The sequence below is a fragment of the Hemibagrus wyckioides genome, linkage group LG15 (assembly GCF_019097595.1).
Source record: "Hemibagrus wyckioides isolate EC202008001 linkage group LG15, SWU_Hwy_1.0, whole genome shotgun sequence".
NCBI classification, from domain to species: domain Eukaryota; kingdom Metazoa; phylum Chordata; class Actinopteri; order Siluriformes; family Bagridae; genus Hemibagrus; species Hemibagrus wyckioides.
Genome location: NC_080724.1, coordinates 13,259,664 through 13,285,207, shown reverse-complemented (window position 1 = coordinate 13,285,207; position 25,544 = coordinate 13,259,664). Strand labels below are relative to the sequence as shown.

The window sequence follows — 25,544 nt, the reverse complement described above, 5'->3', positions numbered from 1 at the left end:
AAACTTTTTCTTTCCATCACTAACCGAAAAATAATAATTTTCTGCTACACCACCTTGCTATCTTTTTCTCCTCTGCTTTTCTTTATAATCGGACTCTCTTTCATCTCCACTATGTTCTCATCCTCCCTTCTTTTCCTTGCTTTCTCCTCTCCAGATGCTCCTCCAGCACCTGACACATCCCTTCCTTTTTCTTTCTCACTTCTTTTCAGCTTCCTCACTTTCTTCTTCTGCTCTCTTTTGCTGTTTTTCTCAGTTGCTCCCTCCATCTCTCCTGATTTTCCCATCCCTGATGTTGAGGTTTTTATGTGTGAGGCTATGGGACGCTTCAATTTTTGACCTGACTTCAGTTCATTTGGCTTTGGTTCTCCATCTTTTCCTCCATCCATCAGCTGTCTCTTGAGCTGTTCTGTTGTTCTTTTCATGACTGTCTCTGTGTGGGCCATTACGGTGATTACGATTGGATTCTCCTTCTTACCTTACACACAAATTATTTAATTAATTAATTATCATCTTAATGTTATTATTATTATTGCTGTTGTTCTTACTATATCTTATAAGCTGAGTTATTGTGATTAATATGTACTTTAAACATACAGCACTTCTCTAATATAATTCAGTAAATAACCTAAGCTAATTTTCTGATAACGTTCTAGTAAGCTACCTCCAAAAAAATAAGGTTTTCTAGTAAGCTACCTCCTACTTTAGCTAAGTTAGTTAACTTTTACCCCAAAACCCTAAAATAATCTCTTCATCCTTATTTAAAGTGAATCATATATTTAACTCATTTCGCCGTTTGTCTTTAGCTACTAGGCTAAAAGCCTGAGAGAAAATTGACACGCGCTCGGTCAAGCTTGCGCCACAGGTGAGGAATGAATCTTTTTAATGATTCGAGTCATTTGGTTCGGTTCACTAAATGATTCAGATCTTGTATGCACAAATAAGCTGCCGGTGTTTCCTTAAAATTATAAAGGTTATATTATATAGGGATTATATTATATAGTGGCGACCCCGGATATATGCACCTCTCAGTCATAACATTATGACCACCTGCCTAATATTGTGTTGGTCCCCCTTTTGCTGCCAAAACAGTCCTGACCCATCAAGGCATGGACTCCACTAGATCCCTGAAGGTGTGCTGTGGTATCTGGCACCAAGATGTTAGCAGCAGATCCTTTAAGTCCTGTAAGTTGAGAGGTGGGGCCACCGTGGATCGGACTTGTTTGTCCAGAACATTCCACAGATGCTCGATTGGATTAAGATATGGGGAATTTAAACACATCAAAACTCGTTGTTTTGCCATTCCTGAACCATTTTTGCTTTATCCTACTGAAAGAGGCCACAGCCATCAGGAAATACCATTTCCATGAAAGTGTGTACATGGTCTGCAACAATGCTTAGGTAGGTGGTACGTGTACATGAATGGCAGGACCCAATGTTTCAAAGCAGAACATTGCCCAAAGCAAGACACTGCCTCTTCTGGCTTGCCTTCTTCCCATAGTGCATCCTGGTGCCATGTGTTCCCCAGGTAAGTGACGCACATGCACCCGGCCATCCACATGATGTAAAAGAAATCGTGATTTATCAGACCAGGCCACCTTTTTCCATTGCTGCATGGTCCAGTTCTGATGCTCACATGCGCTTTGTTGCCGCTTTCTGTGGTGCAACAGAGGGCAGCATGGGCACCCTGACTAGACATACACAACAAACTCCTTGTGATTCCCTGTGTATTCTGTCAACTTTCTATAAGAACCAGCATTAATTTCTTCAGCAGTTTGAGCAACAGTATCACATCTGATGGATCAGACCACACGGGCCAGCCTTCATTCCCCACATGCATCAATGAGTCTTAGCCATCCATGACCCTGTCGCCAGTTCACCACTGTTCCTTCCTTGGACCACTTTTGATAGATACTGACCACTGCAGATGGGAACACCCCACAAGAGCTGCAGTTTTGGAGATGCTCTGATCCAGTCATCTAGCCATCACAACTTGGTCCTTGTCAAACTCGCTCAAATCCTTACGCTTGTCTATTTTTCCTGCTTCTAACACATCAACTTTGAGGACAAAATGTTCACTTGCTGCCTAATATATCCCACCCACTAACAGGTGCCATGATGAGGAAATTATCAGTGTTATTCACCTCACCTGTCACTGCTCATAATGTTATGCCTGATCGGTGTATATATATATATATATATATATATATATATATATATATATATATATATATACATATATATATACACACACACACACAGTTGCAAGTATCTTTAGATCAGTCCAATCAATGCACTTCAAATATTCAGTCTGTTGTTGGTATGCTGCACATCACTAGAGACCATTAGATATTATATTTAGCAACTGTTAGACCCTGTAAGATCCTGACTCAGAGCTCAGCTCGCTAAGTAAGCTATGGATGAATCACTCTTATTAATACTAAACAGTCCAAAGAGTGATGCAAACAGTGACCATTAAGTATAGTGTAAATTCAAAATTCCTTTAAAAAGGTTCGCTTATTTTTGCTGTTACCTAGCAACAATAATAAACATGTAATAATGAATGGTGTAGTTTTAATGTATAAGACTGGAAATAGATGTTTTTTGTTTTGTCTATTTGTTTGTTTTCTTTTTCTTTTTTTCCATTTTTTTCCGATTAAATCTTGAGTACTGCATTTATAAACTTGGACTACATTTTCCAAAGGGTCACATCAGCGAAAAGTGGAAGCGTCTCCTTTTCTCTGTGCTAAGATTGGACAGAAGTACGCGGCCTTCTCAACTGTGATTGGCTAGTAGTTCTTCCTCTGGCGCAGTCCACCAATCATTGAAACAGGAGCTATTTACCGGAATATAGGTGGGAAAAGTAAGAATTTTAACTTGGTATGATTGTGTGTAAAAACAACTTCTTGTCGACTGAAACGCGGTATATTCGTAAACACTATTTATTTTGTGCAAAAGTGACTTTTAGATTAACTAACTGCTTTAAAATTGAACAAGTTTGATCAGAAACCTTGCTTGTTGTTTACACGGGAAGTTGGTGTCCGTGCAGATTCCTGAAAAACTTTTATGAATGTAGAAGGCTTTTAACAGTAAACATAATTCTCGACTTTCTCATAACGGAAATATGTGTGTATTCTGAATTGTATTTTCATTTGGATAATATTTGTTGATGATATGAAATGAAACGGATGATCGGCTACGTTTCAGGCAGATAGTTTAGACACCTAACGAGGCGTAAAGGCGGGACCTGGCAGCGCGTGCTTCAATATGAGCAATTCTATTGGTCATCACGACGCGTACGGATTCCATTCTCGTTTGTTATTGGTCGAATCGGCTGTCGGTTAGAGTTTCCTCAGGGCTGTAGTGAGGTATAAGAGCGTGGGTACCTCAGCAGTAACATACAGAAGCCTTGAAGGCTCAGAAGCATACACTCTTTTACATATTAGACAGAAAAAATTGAAAAATAATCTCGCAAACGTTCACGCACACACCATGCCGAGTCCTAACCGTGCTCGAATGATTTGAGAAATGCGTGTTTTTTGGAATGGACGTCACAGAGAGAGATTTTTTTGGTGCATTTTTTGGTTTGGGGTTCAAGGGTCACGGGATACAAACAAGTCCGACACGGTAAATAAGATGGCGCTGAAGTCACAACTGTGGGTTTTTCTTGGTGTTTTGCAGAGAAAGCAGTAACTTGGGGGAGGGAAGCTCTCAGCCACAGCTCAACACAAGCAAGAAGGCGGAGCTCCGTGTGTGTGTGTGTGTGTGTGTGTGTGTGTGTGTGTGTGTGTGTGTCTAAGAGAGAGAGAGAGAGTTAGGTAGAGGGAGATCTGTCTTAATTTTAGTCTCACCAGTTTTCCACAGTATTAATAATGATTAGCATTGCTGATTTATGTGTTAGCATTAACTGTATGGTTTGTAATTGTTTTCCAGCTCCACTGCAGTCTGACTGGTTCAGCCACAGTAACATGGGAACGTCTTTGAACCTATAAGCAGACAAGTTTTCTGCAAGTTTACAAAAGCAAACTTTATCCCGACAATTTTGGACGCCTTTCTCCCTGTCTTGCCCATGCATGCAGAACTGAGCAATAGAAGATGATTGAGATGTCCATAGAGAAAGAAACTGTCTTAACAGGAGATGGAACGGCGTCCATTTTGGGCCCACCACCTACCCAGAACCTTTCAGAGCGAGTTAAGGCTCTGAGTCCCTCTTCTTTGACACCCGTCAGTATTGATGCGCCGTTTATGGCTAATATGGTGCTAGCAGAAGTGCCTACTAACCCCACTTTGACAGACGAGGTGGGACAAGATGAGGAAGTCACAGAGACGATGCAGGCAAAAGGAAACAATAAGCTCTTGTATGCAAAAAATGGTATACAGTCCCAAGCCGGGCCTCAAAAACTTGGCAAACGACGCTACAGCATGAACGCTGGCTTTAAGCATCCCGGATTTAGCAAGCGCAGACGGAGAGCTAACTCTGAGTGTGACCCGGTGCTGCCCAGCAACTTCCTGTTGGGGGGAAACATCTTTGACCCATTGAATTTGAACAGCCTGTTGGACGAGGAGGTGAACCGGGCACTAAACGCAGAGACACCCAAATCGTCACCACTTCCCTCCAAGAGTAGGGAACCTGTCGAGATCCTGATCCCCAGAGACATCACTGACCCTCTGAACCTCAGCGGCAAGGGCGGAAATGCCAACAGAGGTGTCCTAGTGTCACCCTTAAAGAGGCGGCGTCATAGAAACAGGCACCATGGTGGTAGTGTCGGCCATCTTGAACCCTCAGACTCTGAAAAGGCAAAGGGTGCTGAAGAAGAGGGTGCCCTGTTTCCTACACAGCATTTAGAAGAGGAACAAGTTGAAGAGTCACCGCGACCCTACGAACTCAACACAACCATCAACTGCCGTGATGAAGTGGTCCCTCCCATACTGCCACGACGCCGGTCCACAAACTCCGCCCCTCAGGCAAGAACTAGAAACTCCACCACTCAGCCATCCAAACAAAGAAAGCGCAGACGAACAACCAGCCGTTCCGAACGCTTGTCCATCACGCCAACTCCCACCAATAAGCAGCTAGATTTAGACAGAGGGCGGAGTCAGACATTTCACACACCCATTGTGGGTGGAGCCACAGGAAGCCATCTTGAAGCAAACCATCGTGTGTCACTAAAAAATCAACGCAAACCGAAACGCGAGTACCATTATGGCACCTATAGCCATTACTATGGTTATCAGACACCGACTTTAAACATAGATCCCCGTCTGGCGGCGTTCCGGCCCGAATGGTTCCGTGGGAAAAAAGTCCTGGAAATTGGCTGCAATGTAGGTCACATGACTCTCGCCATCGCTAAGAACTGGAGCCCTGTCCACATCCTGGGCTTGGATATCGATGGCAGTGTGGTTCATGCAGCACGCCAGAACCTCCGGCACTTCCTGTCTGAGCTGCATAAACGGGAAGTGAGACAAAATACAGACACACGGGAGAAACCTTGTGAAGTGGAGACGAGGCGGACATTCCCTCTGTCTTTAAGACTATGCAGGGGGCCAATCAGTGCTCCTCCTTTACTGCCTCCTGCCCCTGGAGTGTTTCCTAACAATGTGTCCTTCATGAAGGTAAGTGTGTGTGTGTGTGTTTGAGAGAGAGAGAGAGAGAGACACACACACTGGCCTGATCATGTGTTTAGATATTTGCAAACTCAAAATGGAGTAGAGCCATAAAACAGAACGTCTGTAACAAAATGGTTCTTGCTTAGTGACACACACAGTGTAATTGAGGATGAAATACAAATCATTGTTGTTGTTGTTATTATTATTATTATTATTATTATTATTAAATATTCAGAAGTAAACAGGATGTAAATAAACACTCACAGCAGCTGGACCTCACATCTGAGGATGTCCTACTGGGTGTGGCCTAATATTCTAATGAGCATGTTTGACCGCCGTCAATCTTCCGTCACTCAACCCGAGGATCATGAGTCTATGTACAAATCACCTGATTTGAGTTCCGCAGTAGTTTTTCCTTCTGCTAGCTTAGCATTTGCTTAGTAGTTTAGCTTGAGTTCAGTCTCTCCCCCTGGGTTAGCTTTCATTTGCTAGTCTAAGGTTTGCTCACCTGGTTAGCTTTAGCTTTTGGCTGCAAATTTGCTTTTCACTTTTAAGTTTGTTTTTGTTCATTACTCTAGTAGAAACTTTTGCATGTTTCTTTGTATACTCTAGAGCTTGAGGACAAATGAAGTGTGTGCATGCATGCACATATATGTGTGTGTGATTGTAGGGGAACTACATGCCAGACAGCGATGCAGTGGTGATGTCACAGGGTGCAGAGTATGATGTCATCATGTGTCTGAACGTGACAAAGTGGATTCAGCTGAACTGGGGAGATGTCGGGCTTCAGCGACTCTTCAGGCGTGTTTACACACACCTGAACCCCGGGGGAGTGTTTATCCTCCAACCACAGCCATGGAGCTCCTACAGCAAGAGGAAGAGATTGACGGTAAACCTGTGTGTGTGTGTTTCCACTGTTTCTGGACTAAACTTATACCAAGCCCTTACTAAAGACATTAACTAAACACTAATCCCTAACTGAATCCAGAATAAACCCCTCTACTCTCAGACTAATCCCAGTTTGTGTGTGATTTATGATGTGTTTTTAGGAAACAACCCACAGGAACTACAACAGCATTCGGCTCAGGCCGGACCAGTTCAGCTCGTACCTCACTTCCGAGGTAGGATTCACCAGCTATGAGCTCATCAGTGCCACCAGGAGCTGTTCTAAAGGTAAGACACCATAACTCTGCCTCCTTCACTACACACACACACACAAAATATTCTATTTCCAGAGCAGTCTGTTATTTCAGAAATTACAATTACAAAGACAATTGAACAGCCTTCACCTTCCCCCACCTAACCCCGCCCCTTCAGCTGCATTTCATTATTTCTTTTGGCTGGGGGTTGAGCTTATTTCAGGGCTGGTACACTAACCAATCTTCAGTATCAGCTGTTCTACCATATGAGAACCTCAGAAATCAAACATGGGGCGATATCAGCTAACTGTCGCCCTCTAGTGTGACTGCAGGGTAAAGACACAAACATCAACGCGAGCATTTCTTCTGCAGCACATTTTCCTGAAGGGTGCCAATTATATTGGAACTTACCGCACTGTTATGCATCCGTGTGTTTCTGTACAACCATTTTTATGATCACTTTTTGTTGTTTTCTCTTTCTCAGGAATCCAGAGGCCAATCTATCTGTTCCACAAAGGCCCCGCCTCCAGCAGAAAATCATCCACTAGGAGAGGAAGTGACACACAGGATGAGGAAAGAGCGACCGAATGAATGTTTATGCTGCAGTGCTGCTTTAATTAGAGATGTGATCAGTTCCACAGGTCTCTGTTCCTAAAGAGCCACAGTGCGCGCGCACACATACACACACATCCACGTGCATCAGAACCCTCAGTTCTATCAAGTGGTCACCAGGGGGTGCCCATGTTTTAGTTAAACACGCGCGCGCACATCCACGTGCATCAGAACCCTCAGTTCTATCAAGTGGTCACCAGGGGGTGCCCATGTTTTAGTTAAACACGCGCGCACACAAACACACAGACAGATGGACTATTAATCTTTTTAATAAAGGGTTGTTGCGTCTTCATTCTAACAGCTCAACCCCTGTTTGTATTGTAAATTTTAGGCTTGTGTGTGTAGCTTTAACTGTAAGTGTAAAAAAAAGTTCATATAACCATTTTCAAACTTTCTTTTTTTTGGACAAAGTTTGTGAAAGAGAATTGGAGATGTTTGTTGTATAGAATAAATAATTGAGTCTTTGATTCATGGCTTGACGTGTCTTCAGAGCTGCTTGAAAAAGTGTTAATGTGTGTTCTGTTAGCCATCAGCGTTATCTTTGGCATCTGTACGATTATGCTAACATCTGCTCAGAGTGTGTGTGTGTGTGTGTGTGTGTTCGCCATTTTAACCTGGGCGTCATGGGGGTAAGTAACTAATAATGATTTTGATATTTGAATAATGAAGCTCTAGGTGGTTGTTTTCCCTCTCAAATCTCACTCTGAACTGATTATTTTCCTCTAACAGCGCAGAGCTTTATCTATTACATGTTTTACACACACTGTATTGTTTATTAATGATTGAAAAATTATATTTGTAAGCATATTTTTAACCGTGTGTAGCTACAGTTAGCGCTGCCGAACATCCTGTAAACACCTGCATTATAGCAGCACAGCGTCTCGCTTAATAACAGAAATCCTATGCTAAAAGTATGCTGGAAAACTTTTTAACTGTAGTAATTTCCTCATGTGGTGTACACACACAGGGGAATGCTGTGAAACAGTTTCAGCTCTTAATTATGACAAAAAAGACAAACTTTCTTAGTAACTGGATCTTCTGCATGTCACAATAACATGCCAAGTTGGATCATCCACAAAGAAAAACACACACACACACGCAATGTGGGACAGAAGAAAGTGGCAACAAAGGGAAGGAGCAGAAAAAGAGGGTAAAAGATAAAAGTGAGATTTTCTCCTCCTCTCTCCTGAGAGTCTCAGTTTTTTGGCTCGGTCACTTGAGTCCTCCTACTGGCCACAGCTCACAGGTGTGTGTGTGTGTAAGAGATGGAATGCTCTAACAAGGACAGACACATCCAAGCTTTGATGTCGTCCCCGGTTACTTAAAGTTTTCCATAAAGACACGATGTCCTAAAAGACATCAAATACTAATGACGAAAATAAAACGCACACACACAGCAGTTCTGTGAGTCAATAAAATAATGTTCAGTAGTGTATATCAACATATTCATTTTGAAAAAATCTGACTCACATGTAGTCAAAAAGTTTACACACCCCGTCTGTATGTGAGACACTTAAAACAACAAATGGTGTTTAAAGTCAATCAGAAGTAAGTGTGTGTGTGTGTGTGTGTGTGAGAGAGAGTCACCCTTTCTAATAGTAATGACCCATAAAGTTTGCTCACACACAGTGAACAGAAAAAAATCTCTCTCTCTCTCTCTCTCTCTCTCTCTCTCTCTCTCTTTCTGTCTGTCTGTCTCTCTCTCTCTCTCTCTCTCTCTCTCTCTATCTATCTATCTCTTCTTCCTCACAGAATCTGCGTCCTCAGACCATGAATAAACCTGATCCAATCACATCACTTTCCTGCTATCATTAAGTGGGTGGAGTCATGATATCTACATTTACAAAAGGACCAAGGGAGTGAAGGTGCAAAAATCTAATTACACACACACACACACACCACGAACAGGACTCATGCTGTTTAGAACTGGATCAGATGTGCAGTCATGGACACACACCGTCCACACACTAAATCAGCAGGTTTGTATTATTTTACACATATGCTGCCGCCTTAATTGCAGTTTTATTGTCTGATTTTTAATTGTTTCTGTAATATTTTTTGTTTATTAAACTGTATTTATATTCATTTTATTAACCACAGCACGTTTTCCATATTCTCCAATGTTCTAAATGTTGTCTAGATCTCTCTCTCTCTCTTTCTCTCTCTCTCTCTCTCCCTCGTTCTCTGTGATTGTGGTTATTAGGTTAGATCAGGTGATGGGTTTCTAAAATTATATAGGAAAATTATAGGATTTAATTAAACAAATTAATATAAAAAAATAATTTAACTATTCAGAATTTATTATTTACATTTATTTAAATATTTGATATTAATGTTAATTATATGTTTAGAGATTATTGGTCTTAAAGGTCAATCATTTACATTTTGTCTGCATTAAAATGAATGATATTTAATTGCTATTTGGTCAAATAAATAAATAACATTTTGATTCTTTTGTACAATTTTGATCTATTATTATTAAAAATCGTTGTACATCTTATCTAGCCTATTAATTATGTATATGATCAATTAGTCATTAAATTAATAAAATATTAATAATAAATAATAAGTAATTTATTATCAAGTACAAACAGCAGTTCATGAAATCATCATCATTTTTAGAATGATCAAATTATAGTTATAAATATTTTTAAATATCAGACACCAGTGTTAATGATAGTCATTTCCAGAAAATGCAGAATAATATTTATTTTTATATTTGTTAATATACATGTGTGTTAATCATTAAAACTTGTTTATTTGCAGGTGAGGTTTTTTGATTGTCAGTCAATTAAAAAAGAAAACGTTCTTGTCTTAGGTGTTCAGGTGTACAGATGCAAACTGCAGCTGTGAGGGTTTCCTGCCTGAACGACTCAACCTGAGGTCATGTGACCGCTGCCACCACGGATGGGTGACACATGGTGTGTGTGTGTGTGAGTGTGTGTGTATGTATGAGACAGAATCTCCAGCACTAACAGATGTGAACTTGTTTTCTTTGTGTGTGTGTGTGTGTTAGCTCTCAGTAAGCTAAGTGTGTGTTCAGATCAGGTGGAGGTTGTTCACTCGGCTGTTGTGTGTGACCTCAGCGCTCTGATTCTTTTCGGAACACACGCTTTTCCTATCAGGATGAAGATTCTCCTGGACCGACTCTTCAGTGTCCTTATACACCAACACGTCCTCAACACCCTGCACACACATGGCTGGACGCTGCACGATTATGTCCGAGGATACAAGCTGCAGGTTCACACACACACACACACATACACTGATGCAGAGGTGGTTTATCTGGTGCTCTAGTGAAGGATAAAAAGTGTAGAAGAAGAATATCAGCCGTTTGAGTGCTGAGCTCTGAGGAACACCGCAATAAACAGATAAAGCTCTTGAATTATTTATTTCTTGCTTCTGTTTGCTTTTTTTGTGCAGGACTCATCAGGAAAGGTTTTGGACCGCTGGGTGATCATGACACCTGAAGATGAATCTGTGACCCTGCACCAGTTTTTACGTTTCGGCGAAACTAAATCCAGTGCAGAGCTGATGATCTCTCAGCACCAGCAGCTTCCACTTTCACCAAACATCTCGGAACCCACACCACAGCTCTTTCCCAACACAAGCCAAACTCTCCAGACGAATGGAATCAACAAAGGTCAAAGGTCACCTGGATTGATCCATTTAGAAAATGTGTCAGGAGGCATAGAGGAGTGCAGCGATTCTTCCTCATCACTCCTTCACCAGTTTCCAGGAGAATTCTGTAAATTACAGAGACACCGAGAGATAAAATGTGGAGAAAAAGCAGAATCTCCAGCAGCGATCGTGACCAATCCTTCGATACGGAGAGGAGAAGAGAGAAAACACAGAGGTGACAAAAAACAGTTTCTTTGTTAGCAAAACCTTCCTCAGTATTTTTCATGTGAGTCAAAAGTGAAATTTCAGGCATATTGTATAAAGTAGCACTAAATCAGAGCTAAATGGGAAAGTAAAGCTCACATAGCAAGAGACGAGAAGAACATTTTTAAGTTCATAACCTTCAGTGAAATATTGAATCTTACACAGCACTCTTCATCCTTGTCCTCATCAGTTTGGCATCAGCAGCTGCAGCACTGCACTCACTTAACTTGCTTACTTTTCCTTGTTTTCTTCAGGAACGAGGGATCAGCGTTCGTGCTCATCTCCCGTGAGGAAGTCTCGCGTGAGCTGCGGCTCATGTGGGAAAACGTTCTACGACAGGGGAACGCTGAAGATCCACTACAATGCTGTGCATCTCAAAGTCAAACACCGCTGCACTGTGGAGGGCTGCAGCATGCTGTTCAGCTCGCTGAGGAGCCGGAACAGACACAGTGCTAATCCAAACCCACGCCTGCACAACACACACCACACACACTCCATGACATGTCAGTGGTCTTCATCCCAGTCCTCCACGTCTGCAGTGAAAATACAGGAAGTGAAAATATTTGAGGAGGCTATGCGAGCACCTGTTACCACATCAAGTGCTAACAAAAATAATTACACAGAAATGATCGATCAACATAAAATGTTAGATTACAGTGCAGGGGGTGGGCCTTCCACTCACCTCTGGACTACACAGGATGCATGTAAAGCGGTCACTGGTTCAACAGCCAGAAAGAAATCCCGCAAGTCCACCATGCCGATGAAGATCAAAATGGAAACAGGTGATAATGACACATGATAAACAGCTAGCATCTGATAGACATCTGATATAAACCACTAAAACACTGAAACCCCAGAGAGAGGAAGAGGGATGGCTGTAACAACAACATGCTGAAGAGAACAAGAGCTTAAACAGGATGTGTGTAATCCTGGTAATAACCTTTAGCCCCTCTTTTCTGTTCCCTACATAGCACTGCGATCTGAGTGTGTGAATAAAATGTTACTGTTATTGTGTAATAAGTGTAGAGTAAACATGTGTAACAGTAAACATGGTGAAAACATCTGGCTTGTGTTCATGCAAAAATACACAATCCTGAAAGCCTTATCATGAGTAAAAAATAAATAAATAAATAAATAAATGTTCAATATTATTAGAATTAATAAAAGTTAATGAACACCTGAGTGACCACAAAAACTCTGCAGTGGACAAAATTTACATCCTCAAGGCTCGAGGTACAAGGTGTGTAGGCACCCTGTACACTTGTCCTGGTTTGGGGCGCTGGTTTCTCACCTATCATGCATAAGGCCCGGGTTCGATTCCCAGCCAATGCCCAAATCCTAGCCACTGGATGCAGTGCCGGTCCAAAGCCCGAATAAAAATGGGAGGGTTGCGTCAGGAAGGGTATCTGGTGTTAAACCTGTGCCAAGTTGTTGTGTGTACCAGTTGGTCTGCTGTGGTGACCCCTCACACACGTAGGGAGCTGCCTAAAGATCGACAACAACACTTGTCCTGGATTGAATGTGTGCTTGCAGCTTTAATTTAGACTTAAAGTTGTGTGTAAATATGAAGAAATGTGTTGGAGTACAACAATTACAAACAATTACATGTGGGTGTAGCTGGCGAATGTTAAAACACAGGGCTGCAAAAAAAAGAATTTATTCATAGTTTATGAGAAGAAAATGTTTATTAAAGGTGCTTAGTGAAGCTGATAAATCGTGTATTTAGTTATAGGAGAATTTAAAAAAAAAGATTTTCGTGTTCATTCTCCAGCACAGCAGATGGCGGTACACCGGTGATTTCGTTCAGCGAGCCGCCATGTTGACTCTAAACAAGAACGAATAAGTCTAGGAAGCGTCTCTCAGCACGTCACTTGTGTTATAAAACCCGCCTCCTGAGCTGTGATTGGGTAAGCCACCTATATTTACGCTCACTCGCCAATTGGAGAGGTTAACTTCGTGAAGAGGATACTAACGAACCAATCTTAACGATGAAGGCGGGGCTTGTCGGAAAGCGGGTGAGGGGGGGAACAGTGTTCAATGGCATAGAGCGCGAGAGGAATTAAGTGTTAATTTGTTTTCATGAACACATTGGTGCTATAAAGCAGAGTCGGTAAGGCAACGAAGCTTAAACCTACACACTTTTCCTTACACACGTTATAAGTGTGCATTATGCTGCGATGGTGTGTTTTAGGTAGAGAGGTAGCGACATTCCTGCGCTATGTTGTGTTGTTCCTCTTGTTAGCGTGTTTAGCCGCTGGTTGCATTCCAAATGACTCCCTGTGTGAAAAATAAAGTGCACTAGGTAGTGTATAAGAGCTATTATAATATAAGCTGTTTAGTATATTTGTACAGAGTTGGGAGAGTTATTTAACTTTCAGCTGCTAATTTTGTTTATAGTGCAAAACGTATGTAAGTGTGCATTACTGGTGTGTATACAACAGATACAAACTGTTTGTGTGTGTGTTACAGTGTAAGATGAAGTGTGCACCTCTGCACCATGACTTCAGTCCAGGAGACGTCGTGTTTGCCAAAATGAAGGGTTATCCTTTCTGGCCAGCCCGGGTAACACACACACACACACACTTACAGAAAGAGCCCAAGATGAACTGGCAAATGGACAAAGAGAGACAGACAGACAAACATGCCTTATGACTTTTTATTTCCCACGGACAGATTGCTGTTGGGAAGGCTCCGGGGAATAAGATCCCAATCTTCTTTTATGGAACACACCAGACGTGAGTTCACACACACACACACACACACACACACACACACACACACACACACACACACACACACACACAGAGCATCTGCAAAAAAGGTCGGTATTATATAGAATGCAGTGATGTTTACTCCATGTGAGAATGTGATTTATTGTCAACAAGTTGCCTTACTTTACTCTGTCTCTGTGTGTGTTCTACTTAAAAACTTGTTTATGATTGTGCTTTTGTAGTTTTTTGTTAATTTGGTTTTTTATTTTTATTTTTTATTATTATTATTATTATTGTTACTACAGAACAACTCTATTTCCCAAGGACATTGTGCATTACTGGCCCAACAAAGAGAAACATGGGAAGCTCATCAAACGAGGAGGTTTTGATCTGGCCATGTGGGAGATTGAAAATAACCCAGGGGTTGGCCTCAAAGGTCAAAAGGTCAGAATTCACCATATCGAGATGTTAGGGCACGTATTTACTGTGAATATGGTTAATTTTCTGTTTCCTGCTTGCTCTCTACATTTCAAGAGACCTTGCCATGCTGGTTGTTGTGTGTCTGACAGAAAGCTGATATGGTGAAGAAGGTGGAGGAGATGCGGAGGAAGGCGAGGAATGTGGTAAAGAAGAATACTCGGAAGAAAAATGAAACCAGCTCTCCCGCTAATGCTGCAACTCCGATAAAGAATGATAAAACGCCTGTAAAAAACACCACTCCGGATAAACCGTCCACAGAGACGCAGAATAGGAGACAGACGCCAAGCCAAAAGAGGGCAGTAACACCTTCAGAAAAAGTGACTTCTGCCACTCCAGTTTCTAAAAAAGCAACTCCTGTTGATGGCACAACTCAAACTAAAAAACCCATTCCACACAAAAAAGTCATCCTGGCCAAAAAAGCAATCATTTCAAAGACAGCAAGTGTAGTGAAGAACAAGGACGCTGCCAGGATGAAGATTCTTACAAAAGCAAAGATGGCTAAAGCCAAAAAGACAACAAGGACTAAGCTGCCAGTCAGAGTAGAAGAGAATAAGGTATGTAATGTGAGTTTGGATGTTTTAATGCATGTAATTTTGATCAATTATGTAACTAAAGAATATTATTATGGTTAGTTAATCTCTAACAATTTATATGTAGCTTATCAAGAGCTTTCTGCAACATTTATGGGTTTTGTTTAGATTATCAGTACCTTGATTTTATCTTTTGTTTTTTATATATATAGACACAAGAGTTATGTTTTGAAGTACCTGTTGAATATTGAATTGTAGTTAACCAATTATTGGCACATGCCTATTACACTGCAGCCAAACCTAGAGAAGCGGCGCCATACAGCAGAGACTCCACTCCGGACATCCAAGGGTTGGGTAAAGGTCACAGATCCACAGATACAGAACCCTGAGACTCTGCCCCAGAAATCCAAGGGTTGGGTAAAGGTCACAGATCCACATTTACAGAACCCTAAGACTGGGCCCCGGAAATCCAAGGGTTGGGTGAAGGTCACAGATTCCCAGTTACAGAACCCTGAGACTCGGCCCCGGACATCCAAGGGTTGGGTAAAGGTCGCAGATCCACAGTTACAAAACCCTGAGACTCGGCCTCGTAAATCCATGGGTTGGGTAAAGGTCGCAGATCCACAGTTACAGGACCCTGAGACTCGGCCTCGTAAATCCATGGGTTGGGTAAAGCTCGCAGATCCACCATTACAGAACCCTGAGACTAGGTCCAAAACCACAGAGACTAGACCCCGAGCCCCAGAGACTCGGCCCCGGCGCTCCAGGGGTTGGGTAAAAGTCACAGATGCAGAGTTACAGATCCCTGAGCCTCAACTCCGAACCCCAGACACTAAGCCCCAGAATTTCAAGGGTTGGGTGAAGGTCACAGATCCAAAGTTAAAGAACCCTGAGACTCGGCTTCGGAGCTCCAAGGGTTGGGTAAAAGTTCCAGATCCACCATTAAAGATCCCAGAGTCTCAGCTACAGACCCCGAAGCCTCGACCCCGGAATTCAAAGAGATGGGTGCAGGACACGAAGCCACATGTGCAGGGCACAGAGCCACATGTGCAGGACACAGAGCCACGGGTGCAGGACACAGAGCCACAGCTACAGAACACTGAAATTCAGCTCCAAACTCCAGAGACTGGGCTCCAGACTCCAGAGACTCAGCTCCAAACTTTCAATACTCGGTTACGGAGATCAGGGACTCTGCTTCAGAATACCAACACGTTGAAGAAGGTCACAGGGCAACAGCCGCAGACTCAGCTCAGAACTCCAGAGCCTCAGCTTGAGACCACAGAGCCTCGGCTTCGAGCCTGTGAGACTCGGCTCAGCACAACAGAGACTTCCCTCCAAACCCCAGAGACTCGGCTCGGGAATAGCAAGAATTACTTGAAGGTCACAGTGCCATGCCAACATAGCCAAGAGGCCCGGCTCCAAACTCCAGAGACAGAACTAAAAACCCCAGATATTCAGCAGAGGGTAACAGAAAGACATATGCAACCCTCAGAGCCACGGCTCCAGAACCCAGGCACGCGGATCCTAAAACCCAAGACTTGGCTGAGGGTTACAGTGCCTCGGCTCCAGAGCTCTGAGACTCTCCACCAGAGTTCTGAGACTCGCCTCCGCAACCCAGAGATTCGGCTTCAAAACCTCAAAGTCTCAGCCTTAGAATGCAAATACTTAGCTCTCAAACCTCAAGATGACTCTCCAGTTGAACCCCACGTTGCTACCCATGAATACAGGAATGCAGTACCTGGAATCCCAGGTGCAACTTCAGTGAAACCCAAAGTCACTGCTCCTGTTGAGCCCCAAGGTGCTGCTCCTGTTGAGCCCCAAGGTGCTGCTCCTGATGAGCCCCAAGGTGCTGTTCTTGTTGGGTCGCAAGGTTTTGCTCTTATTGAGGGGCCAACAAGGAAACGGGAAGAAGAAAGTGAGGGAGAACGGAGAGTGCTGAGGCGGAGGACAGAAGAGCAGAAGGATAGAAAGGAAAAGGGTCAGAAGAAAGAGACTGAGAAGAAACAGACAGATGATGAATGGAAGAATAGAGAAGGGCGAAGGAAGAAGGAGGAGATTACTCCAGCTATCGCTGATATTGTCTCCAGCCCTGCAGGTAAACATGTTCAGGCTCAAAACTGCATGCAGATTGGTTACTGTGGCATTAGGACACAAATAATTTGTCATTTTGAACTCACCACATGTTTTAATATTTTTTGGTTTGTTTTCCCAAATTGGCACTAATCAGAAAATAACATCTTGTCCCACAGTTAGATGGATATGTGCTGCTAGCTGAAGTGAGAGAACACAGTTCTCACAGCAGAGACTTGTTTTTATGGTGTGTGTTAGCGAGCGTGCTTGTTTTTTGTGTTTTCAGCCTCGAAACAACAGGATGAGAATCCCTGCCTCTCAGAGCCAGAATTCAGTAAGGTAGGAAAGAGAAAAAGGCAAGAGGTGGACGAGGGAGGCCGGAGAGTTCTGAGATTGAGGACCGGAGAGCAGAATGGAAAAAGGGATGCAGACGAGAAGAAGGAAAAGAATTCACCAGAGGTTGAGTGGAACACTGGAGAGAAGGTGGGGGGAAAGGAGTACATTGGTGAGAAGAGGAAGAGAGAGGGGGAGGAGAAGAGAGTGGAGGAAATGGGGGAGAGAAAGAAGAAGCAGAAGAATGAAGAAGCAGTAGAGAAGGTGACTAGGAAAATGAGAGAGGAGGAGATTGATAAGAAGAAAAAAGGAGAGGAGGGGACAGAGGAGAAGGAGAAGAAAGTGAAGGAGACAATGGAGGAGAAGAAGAAGAAGAGGAGGAACAAAGATGTAGCAGAAAAGGTGACTGAGAAGAAGAAAGAGGAGATGGAGAGTAAGAAGAAGAGAGAGGAGGAGACAAGGGAAGTGGAGAAGAAGCAGAGGAACAAAAATGCAGTAGAGAAGACTGTGAAGAGGAGAAATGAGGAGACTGAGAAAAAAGGAGAAGACGAGGTGAGGGAGAAGAAGCAGAGAGAGGAAGAGACGAGGGAGAAGAAGCAGGGAGAGGAAGAGACGAGGGAGAAGAAGCAGGGAGAGGAAGAGACGAGGGAGAAGAAGCAGGGAGAGGAAGAGACGAGGGAGAAGAAGCAGGGAGTGGAGGAGACGAGGGAGAAGAAGCAGGGAGTGGAGGAGACGAGGGAGAAGAAGCAGGGAGTGGAGGAGACGAGGGAGAAGAAGCAGGGAGTGGAGGAGACGAGGGAGAAGAAGCAGGGAGTGGAGGAGACGAGGGAGAAGAAGCAGGGAGTGGAGGAGACGAGGGAGAAGAAGCAGGGAAAGCAGGAGACGAGGGAGAAGAATGAGGAGACGAGGGAGAAGAAGCAGCTGGATGACAAGCAGAGGAACAAAGATTTAGGAGATCAGAAAATAAATAAAAAAGAGGAAAAGACAGAAGAAAAGAAGAATAAAGAAGAAGAGGAGAAGGGAGAGGAGGAGCTGGAGTCCACAAAACAAAAGGAATTGGAGGATGAAAAGAGGAAGCAAGTAGGACAAAAAATTAGACTCAACTAAAATACTATTAGTTGGCCACACCCACTTTTTTTGTGTACATTAGATAATTACATGTGTATTAAACTCTTTCTTATTTTCTTCTGTCTCTCTCTCTCTCTCCCTCCCTCCCTTTTTTAGAGGAGTAAAATGTTGGCAGAGAAGAGGACGAGTGTTTTAAAGTCTCTTCAGGGGTTGGTCACATCCACCAAAAGCAGAAAGCAGAGTCAGGCCACAAACCAAGCGGAGACTCACGAAAAGAGCGACGGAAAAGCGACAGAAACAGAGATGAGTGGAGAGATGGAGCAGACAGAGGAGTGAGTGAATACAGGAGTGAATATGCTTTCATCTAACTAATACGTTTAAATACTAAGTAAATACTGTGTGTGTGTGTACAGGCAGAGTAAACATAACGGAGAAGAGGACAGATTGGACAAACGAAGAGGTAAGACTGACATCACATCAACTATTAAGTATCAAGTATCTTTAACATTTGCAAATGGGTTTTGAAATTTATGTAGTGTGTGTGTGTGTTTCAGCTCCTGCATTGTCAGTCACAGACTCTCTGCTGTACAGACTGCATGGTGATATCAGGATTTCCATGACCCTTGAAAAGCCTGTAAGACCTGTGCACTGTTCAGCTTCCTGATTGGTTAGAAGGTGTTGATTAGTTTTCTATAACAGCAGCTGTGACTGTAGCCTAGCTACTAATCCAGGTTTATATTAGTAGGTGTCAACAGCTCATTCACAGGGATGTGTTTAGGGCACACTCTACTGTTGTTATGGTGAAGATATGTGTTGTGTAGTTGTGTGGAAGGAGTCTCCAGTGTCAGCGGTTTGTCACAGTCAGAGGTAAAGCTGGAACTGTTTACACTTCTGTGTCAAAAAAGTACAAGCTGCATTTTTGTCCTATTATCTTGGAGAGAGGAAAAAAGAAAGGCTGTTAAGGGACTGTAACACAAGTGAGACTAGGAATCCTGAGGCAGGAAACATTTAAAAGTAATAATTCAAGAATTGTACATTGTGTGTGTGTTTTCGTATCCATTATACACAGATCACTGTATATTTATATTAGTGTTACTGTGTTTGTTCCTCTCTGTAGGATGTGAATAAGTGTTTGTTGGCGTTGGATGAGTTGAGTTCTGTGTCTGTTTCCTCTCGACACATTCAGAACCACAGTGAGCTCATGGACACACTCCGAAAGGTGTGCACACACCTATACAAATGTTATTACAGTTTACTAGCATAACAATGGCAACTCTTTAAAAACTAGAATAATAGTAGTTGGGAATGCAAATAGTGTGTGTGTGTGTGTGTGTGTATGTGTATATGTGTATGTATGTGTGTGTATATGTGTGTGTGTATGTGTATATATATATATATATATACATATATATATATATATATATATATATATATATATATATATATATATATATATATATATATATATATATACATACATACATATACATATACATATATATATACATATATTATATGTATATGTATGTGTGTGTGTAGATGCGGTGGTTCCGGGGGAGTGAGGCGATCATGTTTAAAGCATCCATGCTGTACTACCGCTTTAAGAACATTTATCTGATCGGAGAACCGGAGGACACACTCAGCCCTGAATACATCCACTCACTGCAGGAGGAGAGAGAGAGACAGGAGGAGCAACACACACCTCAGACTGCTGCTGGTACATAAAACACACACACATGCACACACAGTTGTTGTTTACATTTTTCATGTTTCCATATCGCACTGCATTGTGAGTAATAAATGTGTGTGTGTCTGTGTGTGAACGAAATTATAGCTGAGGAGAACCATACACACACCAGCAATATCATCCAGCACAGGTAGGAGTATATGGGAGTGTGTTTAAGCTGTTATTCAAACTTTACTACACACACACAAGTTCAGGATGGCTTTAGTTTAGCCCTTTATGAGGAAAGTAATGAATCTCCTGCCGAGGACATGAGTTGTGTGCAAAAAACAAAGTATGAATAACAGTTTACAAACTGTAAATTATAATGCGTCGTAATTCCATACTATTTTTTTTATTATTATTTACGACAGCTCTGATAGTATGGTCTAACCTAATCTCATCTATGTTTCTCTGTAGTGACTGTGCAACAAAGACAAGCTGAAACACATATACACACGTCTGGAGTTCTTTATGGCTGTCCAGATGTTAATCGGTGCTCCATGATGATCAACAATAAGCTTAGTATCTCTTACACACACAGTACACACTTCTCCTGTTGACTTTGAGAAGATCAGAGGAAGAGTTTGAACAGAATGCTAACCTGCTAACAGCGACCTGATTAGATTTATGCACACAGAATCATGATCAAGAATGACCAGCCTTCATTCGCTGTTAGCGGTGTTGGCATGCTCATTTTCGTTATACCTCTGTAATCATGATGATCTGCAATGATAATGTTTGTTGTCGTTTCTGCCGGTCCACATGCCAGCAGGGACACACGCTAACCCTGCTCCGGACAGCTGGACTCTGTCTCATTTGCAGCATTAAGAGCCATTTCCTTTAGGGGGTTTCCTGTGTTTCTGTTTTAGACATTCATTGTATACAGTGTTTTATCTTAAATGTGCTTTATATTTAAATCTGCTGCGCTAGTCACTACTGATTGGCTGAGTGGACAAACACACACACACACACACTCACTCTTATTTTCGTTTCGGTGTGTCCTGAGATGAACACACTAACATTTTATCAGTATTACAGCATTATTGTATTCTCCTGATCTAAAACCATAGTGAGTGGAGGAGAGGAAAAGCACCTAACTCTCATTGCTGTACATATCCTCAAACATTTGACAGACAGACACACACAATGTTAAATGTGTGTTGACGTTATAACCTCACTCTGTAGCGCCCTCTTATTCCCCGGATTATTACTTCATTCGGTCGTTTCGACTCCTTTTTAACACGTTCAGCATTCCAGAGACGCATCAGATCTCGCAAACCGGTACCACTACAGCAGCTGTTTCCCTTTTCTTTACCTTCTCTTTTACATGAGTCCTGCAGTATGTTCTAAAGTACACAGCCTTCATAAAGTGTATATTAAACATTACAGATACTAAAACTAGACACCTTTATAAGCATGCCGTGTTCCAGTAACAATGGGATGTGATTAAGTGAACTCTCGTCCAAAACCACTGTGCGTGTGAGTGCATGTGTGTACGTGAGTGCATGTGTTTCAGAATGTGTGTTTGTGTGAGAGTGACAGTGTTCTCTGAAGTGGATGAGGGTGTGTTTGAAGGTGCATTAAGTGAGATTAATAGTTAAGTAGCAGGATTCAGTGTGCACGTATTCCAGGTAATTTGTACAAGACGTTTTTAAAAATGGATTACTGCGCCTTTAAGATACGAGTCAGATTCTGAGATTTATAAGTTCTGAGATACACTCAGTGTGTTTATTCTGAATCTGCCATACACACCTACACATGTAATCATTAAACTGTTTTCAGGATTTTAAAATTGTTTCTGTATATAGTTCTGTTTGATTGTGTGTGTGTGTTTCTCACACTGTAAATCCATATTGTTTCTGCTCATTGTGAATAAAATGGGAAAAAAAAAAAACTAGTTTGTCACAATCTATTATTATTATTATTATTATATGAATTAATTATATTATATTAGTAATAATATAATTGTTAATGAGGTGGGGTGTGTAATTTGTAGTTTGTGTATTTGTATAATGTTCATTACCAATTTTGTAAATAATGATCTGTAACATCACTAAACAATTTCCAGGGTCCGTCACTGATTTTCAAAAATGAATTAAATGAATAAATAAAATGGATCAAATATTTATATTATTTGAATTCTTAGACAGCAATATTATTTTTAAACACATTATTATTTAACTTTATTATTTTTATCCTGACAGCTTTTATGAAGTTCTGTAGTCTGCGTGTCATTCTGCTGTTTGATTTCGGAGACTTCTTGCCTGTTCAGGCTGTAAATCACTCGGAGATGTGTTCGAGATCTTTGTCCTCTAGAGATAAAAACGTTTCTTTTCCTCCTTAAAGTTTCTGCACATTTCCTCTCAGTGTCTACATGTTACGGCCATTCAGTTAGGTGATAAATGGTAGAAAGTCCATGTTCTGTGAGTCACACAGCAGCTTCACAGCAGAGCAACGTTTGTGCCAGCGTTCTCCCCGAGGACCCTCAGCGTGTGTGTGTGTTTGAGTGTGAGAACAAAGCGTGACATGAGAAAATTGACTTGTTGATTCAAAAGACTCTTGATGGAATTGAAAGATAATGTGCACGTGTCAGAACGTGAAGTAATTCCAATGAATTAAGTAAAGTTAGTAAATGTTAATAATGTTAAATAAAGTTACAGATGTATTATTGCAATTAAGTACAGATATGTAAAGTTACGAAAGTGAGTAATAAGTACAGTTGTACTTTATACAGTACAGTATAAAAATTCTACACATCCCTGTTGAAATGCCAGGTTTCTATCACATAAAAAAAAAGATAAATCATTTCAGAATGTTTTCCACCTGTAATGTGACTATAACCTGTAAAACTCAAAGAAAAACAAACTGAAATCTTTTAGGGGGGTTGGATCAAAAATAAAAAACTAAAATATTTTGGTTGCATAAGTTTGCACACCCTCTTATAACTGGGGATGTGGCTGTGTTCAGAATTAAGCAATCACATTCAAACTCATGTTAAATAGGAGTCAGTACACACCTGCCATCATTTAAAGTGCCCCTGATTAACCCCAAATAAAGTTGCATCTTACAGCTTCCAAAGCATCAGGAGCATCGGGTCCAAAAGAATTTCCAAGGCATTAGATATACCATGGAACACAGTGAAGACAGTCATTGTTAAGTGGAGAAAATATGGTGTAACAGTGACATTACCAAGAACTGGACGTCCCTTCAAAATTGATGAAAAGACGAAAAGAAAACTGGTCAGGGAGGCTGCCAAAAGGCCTACAGCGAAATTAAAGGAGCTGCAGGAATTTCTGGCAAGAACTGGCTGTGTAGTACATGTGACAGCAATCTCCCGTATTATCCGTAAGTCTGGTCTATGGGGTAGGGTGGCAAGACGGAATCCTTCCAATCCAGAATCTGCAGAAAAACATCCAAGCCTGGGCTAAAGTCTCCCAAAAGCATGCAGGGTGTTATGGTTTAATTAAACTAAGGCTGAACTTTTTGGCCATAATTCCAAAAGGTATGTTTGGCACAAAAACAACACTGCACATCACCAAAAGAACACCATCCACACAGTGAAGCATGGTGGTGGCTGCATCATTTTTTGAGGCTGTTTTTCTTCAGCTGGAACTGGGGCCTTAGTCAAGGTGAAGGGAATTATGAACAGTTCCAGATACCAGTCACAAAACCTTCAGGCTTCTGCTGGAACGCTGAAGATGAAGAGGAACTTCATCTTTCAGCACAACAGTGACCCAAAGCATGCATCCAGCTAAAGCCCAGACCTGAATCCGTTTGAAAATCTGTAGGGTGATCTGAAGAGGGCTGTGCACAGGAGATGCCCTCGCAATCTGACAGATTCGGAGCGTTTTTGTAAAAAAGAGTGTGTGCCATGCTGATAGACTCAAACCAAAAAGACTGAGGGCTGTAATAAAATCAAAAAAGATGCTTTAACAATGTATTAGTTTAAGGGTGTGCATATTTATGCAACTACATTATTTTAGTTTATTATTTTTACCCAATACAACCCCCCCCCCCAAAAAAAAAAAAAAATCAGGTTATTTTTCAACTGAGTTGTACAAGTTAAAGGACACATTAAAGGTGGAAAACGATTTGAAATGAGGTGAAATGATTTATGATTTTTTTTTTACATCACAGAAAACTGGCACTTTACCAGGGGTGTGTAGATTTTTATATCCACTATAATTATATAAAGTAAGGTAAATAGACATAAAGTCTTTTAAATACAGTAATTAAATTGTCAAGAAATAAACGCATATGATTGGAGCTGATCAGAATTTTACTTTTTTCTTCTTCGGCATGTTTCACTCTGAGCTGAAATCTTCTAAAAGCAAAAATAAGTTGATATTTTTTTTGCATAATTATTAGCCCCCTTAGTAAAGATGGGCAAAAGTTTACAAACAAAAAGCACTGACGCTGAAGTCATTTCCTCTCACGCTGAAAACGAGAGAAAGTAGTGCCACTGCTACGCTTTAAAATGAACCCAGTGACATTCATGAGAAACCAGTGTTCCCAGTATGCCTGTGAGCATGGCGGTGTTCAGTAGAGTTAAGCCCTTTAGAGTTTCTGTAAGAAAAAGCAACACTAACGATGTATGATCTATCACACTGATACATACACACAGATACAGAGTCCGGAGGCAACATCACACTGACAACTTTATTAAGATCCTGACGTGTGTGTATGTGTGCATGTGTTAAATCCACTTTGTCCTGCTGAAGGGTGTGATGATTGGAGCAAGTTCAGGCAAAACGTGTTGGAGCAAATCATCACTACCTTCCTGGCTGTGATTCTGTATAATAACATCTTAAGTAACATAAAATATCTCACCTTTTGTCATTGTTACACAAAGCTCAGACGACTTACGCTTCCTGAACACATTCCTTTATCTTGAGCAAATGCTGCATCCTGCTCAGGAGTCGGAGTCTATCCTGGGAACACTGGGGTGAAGCAGGAAAACACACTAGACACCAGATCACACACTCATCCACATCCAGATTTACTGTCAGGTCTACAGGTAGGATTTTGGGCAGTGGGAGGAAACTGGACAACTCGGAGAGAACAGAACACGGGGAGAACCTGCGCTCAGGGTCGGACCTGCGGCTGTGAGGCAGCAACGCCACACATCAACACACTCTCTCTCTCTCATTCGTCATGTTCACACTGTCCTAAACCCACTCTCTGTCTTGTTCAGGCTGCTTCCCCCTTTTCCTTTTTTTCTACATTTTCATGTTCTCATTCTATTTTAATTTCTAGCTTTTCTTCTTCTCCTTCCTGCTTTACTCATTTATTTTCTTCCTCTGTCCTTTCCCTTCAGCCATTTTTCACATTTCACTGCTTCTCTTTCACTCCATCCCTCTTTATTCATTTTGTTTAACTTTTCCTC

General features: G+C 41.7%; 3 protein-coding genes across 5 annotated transcripts; all 3 read left to right on the top strand.

Annotated features, from left to right (window-relative positions):
• Positions 1-3,380: 3,380 nt before the first annotated feature.
• On the top strand, positions 3,381-7,822 carry mepceb (methylphosphate capping enzyme b). Its single transcript, XM_058410715.1, has 5 exons — positions 3,381-3,624; positions 3,931-5,610; positions 6,275-6,493; positions 6,654-6,777; positions 7,228-7,822. The coding sequence occupies exons 2-5, from the start codon at positions 4,093-4,095 to the stop codon at positions 7,332-7,334; spliced, it is 1,968 nt and encodes a 655-aa protein (XP_058266698.1). The 5' UTR covers positions 3,381-3,624; positions 3,931-4,092; the 3' UTR covers positions 7,335-7,822.
• Positions 7,823-7,957: 135 nt separating this feature from the next.
• Positions 7,958-12,301, top strand: LOC131366338 (zinc finger protein basonuclin-2). The gene is made up of 5 exons (XM_058410732.1): positions 7,958-9,334; positions 10,174-10,276; positions 10,372-10,595; positions 10,779-11,211; positions 11,495-12,301. Exons 1-5 carry the CDS (start codon positions 9,269-9,271, stop codon positions 12,037-12,039), a joined length of 1,371 nt encoding a protein of 456 aa, XP_058266715.1. The 5' UTR covers positions 7,958-9,268; the 3' UTR covers positions 12,040-12,301.
• Positions 12,302-13,245: 944 nt separating this feature from the next.
• On the top strand, positions 13,246-22,059 carry LOC131366325 (trichohyalin-like). 3 transcript variants are annotated; one of them, XM_058410702.1, is made up of 14 exons: positions 13,246-13,350; positions 13,710-13,802; positions 13,914-13,975; positions 14,257-14,395; positions 14,521-14,985; positions 15,256-17,056; positions 17,318-18,444; positions 18,589-18,764; positions 18,846-18,892; positions 18,987-19,066; positions 19,550-19,651; positions 19,972-20,149; positions 20,267-20,309; positions 20,576-22,059. In XM_058410702.1, the coding sequence occupies exons 2-14, from the start codon at positions 13,716-13,718 to the stop codon at positions 20,598-20,600; spliced, it is 4,332 nt and encodes a 1,443-aa protein (XP_058266685.1). In that variant the 5' UTR covers positions 13,246-13,350; positions 13,710-13,715; the 3' UTR covers positions 20,601-22,059. The 3 variants fall into 3 exon arrangements, with proteins under 3 accessions (XP_058266685.1, XP_058266684.1, XP_058266686.1); XM_058410701.1 differs by having other exon boundaries at positions 18,969-19,066; XM_058410703.1 differs by lacking the exons at positions 18,846-18,892; positions 18,987-19,066; positions 19,550-19,651; ... (1 more) ...; positions 20,267-20,309; positions 20,576-22,059 and having other exon boundaries at positions 17,318-18,440; positions 18,589-18,759.
• The last annotated feature ends 3,485 nt before the right edge of the window (positions 22,060-25,544 follow it).